This window comes from Lucilia cuprina, chromosome 4, assembly GCF_022045245.1.
Source record: "Lucilia cuprina isolate Lc7/37 chromosome 4, ASM2204524v1, whole genome shotgun sequence".
Lineage (NCBI taxonomy): Eukaryota > Metazoa > Arthropoda > Insecta > Diptera > Calliphoridae > Lucilia > Lucilia cuprina.
In genome coordinates this window covers 91,730,051-91,737,264 of record NC_060952.1, presented here as the reverse complement: position 1 = coordinate 91,737,264, position 7,214 = coordinate 91,730,051, and the positions used below count along the sequence as shown (strand labels likewise).

General features: G+C 29.3%; 1 protein-coding gene and 1 long non-coding RNA gene across 2 annotated transcripts; both read right to left on the bottom strand.

Moving 5' to 3' along the window:
- Positions 1-961: 961 nt before the first annotated feature.
- LOC124419775 lies at positions 962-3,457 on the bottom strand. Its single transcript, XR_006940805.1, has 2 exons — positions 3,152-3,457; positions 962-1,066 (listed from the first exon to the last, which is right to left on the bottom strand). It is a non-coding gene; the product is annotated as an uncharacterized LOC124419775 (long non-coding RNA).
- A 1,658-nt stretch (positions 3,458-5,115) lies between these two features.
- Positions 5,116-6,726, bottom strand: LOC111689008. Its single transcript, XM_046949682.1, has 2 exons — positions 6,574-6,726; positions 5,116-6,389 (listed from the first exon to the last, which is right to left on the bottom strand). The coding sequence occupies exons 1-2, from the start codon at positions 6,701-6,703 to the stop codon at positions 6,220-6,222; spliced, it is 300 nt and encodes a 99-aa protein (XP_046805638.1). The 5' UTR covers positions 6,704-6,726; the 3' UTR covers positions 5,116-6,219.
- Between the last annotated feature and the right edge of the window lie 488 nt (positions 6,727-7,214).

Sequence of the window (7,214 nt, the reverse complement as noted above, 5' to 3'; positions counted from 1 at the left end):
ACAGAACAGAACAGAACTAGAACAGAACTAGAACAGAACTAGAACAGAACTAGAACAGAACTAGAACAGAACTAGAACAGAACTAGAACAGAACTAGAACAGAACTAGAACAGAACTAGAACTAGAACAGAACTAGAACAGAACTAGAACAGAACTAGAACTGAACTAGAACTGAACTAGAACTGAACTAGAACTGAACTAGAACTGAACTAGAACTGAACTAGAACTGAACTAGAACTGAACTAGAACTGAACTAGAACTGAACTAGAACTGAACTAGAACTGAACTAGAACTGAACTAGAACTGAACTAGAACTGAACTAGAACTGAACTAGAACTGAACTAGAACTGAACTAGAACTGAACTAGAACTGAACTAGAACTGAACTAGAACAAAACTGAACTACTCGAACAAAAAGTTTAAATATTTATTATATTGCAAAAATGACCATCCCTGACTTTATATAACCACATAAAAATTTATTGATTTCTAAAAAAATGTTAAACAGAGATTCCTTCATATTTTCAAACAAAAAAAATATGAAAATTTATAAAAATAATAAAATCACACCCACCTGTTGCTTTTATAAATTTTTGTAAAATACCGCAACTTTTTTCCACAAATTCTTTAAACACAGCTTTTATATATTTTAAACAAATATTTAATCAGTTACTTGATTTTTCTTTTCACAATAATAAATCACAAAATTTGTCACTTTGGAAGGAAAAAAACACTATAAATGATTAATTTTATTTTAACACTTTTAATAATTTGCTGACATTTGTTGCTGCTTCTTTTGCTTTTCTATCTTAATGTTGTTGTGTTTTTTCTTTTTTTTTTAAATAACAAACTCTTTCTTTAATTACTCTTTATTAACTTTCAGCAAAGATGTCAATTACTCACACTCTCTTTGGTTTTTTAAAAGGAAATTGTTGAGTAAATTTGAAATAAAATTAGTTGTAGTTGTTGTTAAGAGACAGACTTTGTTTTGATTTAAGTTTTTATTTTTTTTTTTTTTTTTTTTTTGATTAATCTGATATTGTAATGTCAATTAATGATGACGTTTACTAAAATAATTATAAGGAAAACAATGTTTATTATAAATAATTATAAAATTATTGTCGATAATTTAATTGTAGACTGATTAAGCAGAGGCCTGTTAAACATATGTAGATATGTATTTTAAGGTTATTAAACAGAGATGGATAGTGTAAATAATTCAATGTTTATCTTTAGTTTTTCTAAAACTACCATTTCACTTGTTTTGTTAAATCCCATCTAGTCACTCCCTAGTTTTATCTAAAACTTTTTTTTCTAAGATTTTTTAAACAAATTTTACAATTGCCTTAAAAATTATTTCATCTTTTATAAGAAAAGTATTTCTTTTTTTCTCCCCTCTTTGTCAATCACTAATCAGCTGTTTTTTATCTTAAAAGAGCAATTAATAAGCAAATATTATCAGAAGAGAGTTTTTTTTACAAAGAGCCACTATGATAACAGGAAAATTTCTCCATTAATAGCCATATTCTTTTTAGAGATACATTTTTATTTTATTATTGTCTTTTTTTTGCTAACTCATCTAAATATTTTTGTTTTTAATAAAATTTCTTATTTAATTTCCTAGATTGTTTTGTTAAATTAAATTGAAATGTTTTCGTACTTTGCAATTTGATTTGTCAGATAGGTATGTTAAACATTTGCATTGTTATTGTATGAGGGGACAGCAGCACCCCTCTCTTTGTTTTGTGTTGTAATGTTTGTTTTATTCTTTCTTATGGAAAATTTATAACAGAGCTGGACAGGCGTTAAATTAAATAAAACTAAAGTGGATATTTTTGGGAGATAATTTAAGAAATAAAGTCTAATCTATAGTACAGTCCGTAGTCTAATATAAATTCTAGTCTACAGTCAGGACTATCGATCAGTCATTAGATTCTCTTTAGTTAGTCTAGTCTATTGTTTAATCTACAGTTTAGTCTATAATCTAAACTATAGTCTAGTCTATAGTATAGTCTAGTTTATACACTAGTTTATAGCCTACAATCCAGTCTATAGTCTTTTCTAAAGTCTAGTCTATAATCTAGTCTATAGTATGGTCTGTAGTCTAGTCTATACTCTAGCCTTCAGTACAGTCTACACACTAGTTTATAGTCTAGTCTATATCCCAGTCTATAGTCTAGTCTATAACGAAGTCTTTAGTCAGGTCTATAATATAGTCTAGCCTATAGTCTAGTTTATACTCTAGTCTGTAGTCTAGTCTATAACCTGGTCGTTATTCTATACTATAGTTTTTTCAATAGCCTAGTTTATGTTCTAGTCTATAGTCTATTCTAAAGTCTAGTATTAAGTCCAGTCTATGGTCTAGTTAATAGGGTATTCTATGCTCTTATTTATAGTCTAGTCTGTATTCTAGTTTATAGTCTATTCTGTAGTAAAGTATATAGTCTATTCTATAGTCTATTCTATAGTCTAGTCTAGTTCATATTCTAGTTTATAGTCTAATATGTAGTCCACGCCATAGTTTAGTCTATAATCAAGCTTATAGTCTAGCCTATAGTCATGTTTATAGTCTAGTCTATGCTACAGTCTGGCCAATAGTCTAGTCTATTCTACAGTCTGGTCTATAGCCTAGTCTGTAGTCTATTCTACAGTACAGTGTATAGTCTGTTCTAAAGTCTAGTTTATAGACTAATCTAAAGTCTAGTCTATAGTCTAGTCTATAGTCAAGTCTATAGTCTAGTCTATAGTCTAGTCTATAGTCAAGTCTATAGTCTAGTCTATAGTCTAGTCTATAGTCTAGTCTATAGTCTAGTCTATAGTCCAGTCTATAGTCTAGTCCATAGTCTAGCCTATTGTCTTGTCTATAGTCTTGTCTATAGTCTGGTCTATAGTCTAATCTATAGTCTGGTCTATTTCATTGACCATTATATGAAATTTCGAGCTATCGCAATATCTTCTTTGATAAAAAAACTATAGCACTAAGTTTTCCATCCCTGTGGTGAAACAAAAAAGAAGAAAACTCAAAAGAGAAAGAAAAAGAGATCTTGTTAAAAAAAAAACAAAATAAAATGGATATGAAACTTTAACTAAAACTTCGTCATATATTTTTTTCTTTTTTGTTTGCTGTTTTTGTAAAAATTTTCATAAATTACGCTGAAGTAAACACATTTTTTTTCGACGTTGAACATTTCATATCAGAAAACTATATTCAACATTATTTAACATTACAACTTTGTTTTTAGTTAATTTTTTCGACTTTTTTTCAGGCATTTACTCTCTTAAAAACACGAGGCTTTTTTTACTTAAATTTTTTTTGCCAGTAAATTATTAAAGTAATTAAAGCTAAGCTTTCACAATTTTTTTTTTGGAAAACAAATTATATTTTTTCAAAAACAAAACTCTTTAAACTTTGTTTTTTTATGTTAATTTTTTATTCGTTAGAAGCGTAAAACAAAAACACGTACATATAGTTCAACAGTTTACGAAACACTAACTGCAATTTACCAATTCCAAATTGTTTACTATTTTGTTGTTATTGTGTTAGTGTTTTGATCCCATTATCATTTCATTCCAGCTAGCAAATATCGCGTGTTATTATTATTGTAGTTGTTGTAATTATTACTTTTTTTTTCTTCTTCTCCTCAACACACACTCTTTGTTATTTTATGTGTGTGTGTTTTTCTTCTTCGCTGTCAGAATTTTGTGTGTGTTTTGTTTTTTTGTTATGTAAATAAATGCGTGTTTGTGTGTGAGTGCAAAAAGTGGAGAAATAAAAGTTATGGTAGACAAAACAAGAGAGCTTTTTATTAACATTAGGCTGCCAGATGTTTTGTGTTTAAATAAATGATCGTGGCAACCTTTAAATTAGAAACAGTTATTTTTTAAAACATCTCCTGCTTGATACAAATAATGTTAATGCCCATCTTTATTTACGGAAGGATTAACAATCAAAAGAACTGTTATACTGCTTTCAGTTTTTTGACATTTATGCTCTATATACTTTTGCAAATAATTTTGAGAGTTTATTGTTTGAAAACGCTATCGAATTTACCGAAATTTACTTAAAAGACTGATCATCGATTATTGAAAAATATTTATTGAAATTTGAAACCGTTGATCGCATTGTAGTCAATGGCGATCGTTACCGCATCATGAATCCAAAACATACAAATCGAAATAGTTTTTTTTTCAAAAATGAAGAAATTGAAAGAAAGGATAGATGTGGGCAAGATGTGAAACATGAAACCATAACGGAGACCTTCACAGATTTTATAACATTTAGAAGAATGCACCTTTTGTTGAGGTTCCTTCATCATGAATCTACAGCCCACCCTATAGACTCAAAATACAGAAAAAGCATCACAAATACCGAGAGATACACTTTTTATTGTGGTTTATAGGCAAATGAAATCATCAGATCTTATTTCTTCAAAATTTATGTCGGAAATCGCATAGTGATCAATGTAAATCATTAACCTTATCATGATAATTGATTTGTTGTTTAAAATGTGATTGAAATTGACCCAAAAGAGACCCAAAACATCAGCACGCTGTTTGTGCTGATATTTGAAACGTATAATAATATTGGTCCTATACCATCATTTTTTGAGTCGATTTAGCTATGTCCGCCCGTCTGTCCATTCATGTAAACCTTGTAATAAAACTACAAGTCGCAATTTTGAAGATAATTCAATCATATTTGGCACATAATTCTTATATTGTCCCAGGGCCTTTTGAAAATGGTTAACATCGATCCATTATTTCACATAGCAACCGAACCGACCACAAAACTGAACCCCCCGAATAGGGCTATTAAGTTCATAATTATGTTTAATATACTCGTATGTCGGCAAAAAAAACTGCAAAACCAAGTTCTCTCTTCGACTTTTTGCATTTAGTTAAAAGTCGACTTTTAGTATTTTATAAATAGTCGACCTTTTCCGACTTTTTGACTATTTTTTTTACTTTTTTTTTGAGTTTTTCCGACTATTTTAGAGTTTTTGACTCTTTTTCGACTTTTTTAAAATTTCCGACTATTTTTTAATTTATTCAACTATTTTCGAGTTTTTGAGTTTTTTCGAATTTTCGACATTTTACGACTTTTTTCGACATTTCGACTTTTTTCGATTTCTTCGACTTTAATTTATAAAGTCGACTTTTGGACTTTTTTCATAGACGATAGTCGAGATTGATTGGAACAAAATAGTCGATTTCGACTTTTTTCAACAAAAAGTAGATCGTTAAACTATATGAAAGTCGATTAATAGAACCCTACTATACATGGAACAAGATAAAGTCGACTACAAATCAAAGAAATTTCGATGTTCATGTCGACCTTTTTGCAATTAAAGTCAACATTTTACAATAAGCATTTAATGAAAAGTCGTCTTGATATTTATACAATTTTCAAGTAGTCGACTTTTCAAACTTTTTTTACTTTCGATTTATTCGATATTTATTATTATTCGATTATTTTCATTTCGATTTTTAAAAATTTTTAATAAAATGTTAGGTAATTATCCAGAATATCAAACAAACTCCCTAATAAACCCACTTTAATTAATTAATCCAATCTGGTAACTCAATTATCACGTTCACTACAGTGTTTCATTTTGTTTCATTTAATTTTCAAACATTTCAAACAAATTAAAATAGGCGCGTGTTCCTAAACCAAATTATTCCTGCAAAAACAAATATGACGTATTGTTTACATTTATCAATTTACCAATTAGAAGAGAGAAACACAATGGAATTACAAACATACAGAAGCAAATGCTTAAAAACAGATGTGTTTGTGTGTGAGTGTGTTTGCGTTTGCGAGTAAAATAAACTTGTTGATAAACAACAGCAACAATAACAACAAAATGTAGAGTAATCAGCTAAAATAAGAAAACAATTAAAAGTAAACACAAAAGAACATTTAACAGCAATCAGCTGTTTTGTTTAGAATTGACATTCATGGCAGACAAAATGCCAAGAAGATAATCGAAAAGAAGATACAAAAAACTGATTGTATTGTTGATGAATGAGTAATATAGTATCACCTGTAAAATCATAGGGTTAAGACAATATATTATGTTAACAAACCGCTGGCGTTAACAGTGCTGTTAAAAACGAGTAACGAGTTGTTGTTTAACACTTAAATAACTTATATTGATCTTTACAACTAGTTACTAAAAAGTCGTTCTTTTATTTAAAAATTATGAAAACTAAATTTAGTTTAAATTGTTACACGACTTACCTGTTCTATATCGAAATCCCATTCTGGTGAGGGTGAGCGTATGGACCGTTCTGCTGGCGGTGTGCCTTGTGCCGGAGAGCCATGTGGCTCTTCGGGTATCACAGCAAAACGGCCTCTTTGTAGAATGGGTGATATAGTGCCATAATTAGCTGAAAATAAAAAAAAAATAAACATTAAACTTTCTAAAACTCTTCTCAACCCCCTCAACTCTCTAATAATTTCAAGATGGCGTAGCTAAGATAATACCACCCAAATTAAAAAAAACATTTAAAACTAAATGAAAATACTAACGAAATAATTTAAAAAAAATATTTTTAAACATTTCTAACTTACATGTTGGCATTAAACGAAAACGTCCCAAAGTGGTTTCTGGCGGACCTTGTTGTTGTGTAGAAGTGACACGAAACCGACCGCGTCTAGCGTCGGCTACTTCTTCGTAGCCTCCACCACCGGTATTCGGCATTTTGTAAACGTTATTTTAACTAGAATAGAAAACAAAAAGTTTAAATTATTAAAGCCTTAGAAGCTATCAAATAAAATACAAATAATACCTATACATATACTATTACTTTTATTTTTTGGCAGAAAACCAACAAATGTTTAAATACCAAAAGGTCACAACAAAAGCAACAATACTAATAATAATAGGCCATGTTTAAGGCATGTTAATGTCCTTTAAGCATGCAATGCAGGGTGGGAAATGTTAAGGTTATGAATAGTACTAAGGATTAAAAGTTCTAAATTACTTTTAAACTAGATTTTACGCAATATTTTAAATAGGATTTTGAACTATACTAAATTAGAGAGACTAGACCATATATTATAGATTAGACTAATCTACAGCCTAGACAATAGACCACACTACGGACTATAGACTAGACTATAGACTAGACTATAGACTAGACTATAGACTAGAGTATAGACTAGACTATAGACTAGAGTATAGACTAGACTATAGACTAGACTATAGACTA

Coding starts and splice junctions, on each gene's coding strand:
- LOC111689008 (XM_046949682.1), bottom strand. CDS start 6,703: ATGCCGAATACCGGTGGTGGAGGCTACGAAGAAGTAGCCGACGCTAGA. Junction 6,390..6,573: donor TTTTCGTTTAATGCCAACAT/GTAAGTTAGAAA, acceptor TTTTATTTTCAG/CTAATTATGGCACTATATCA.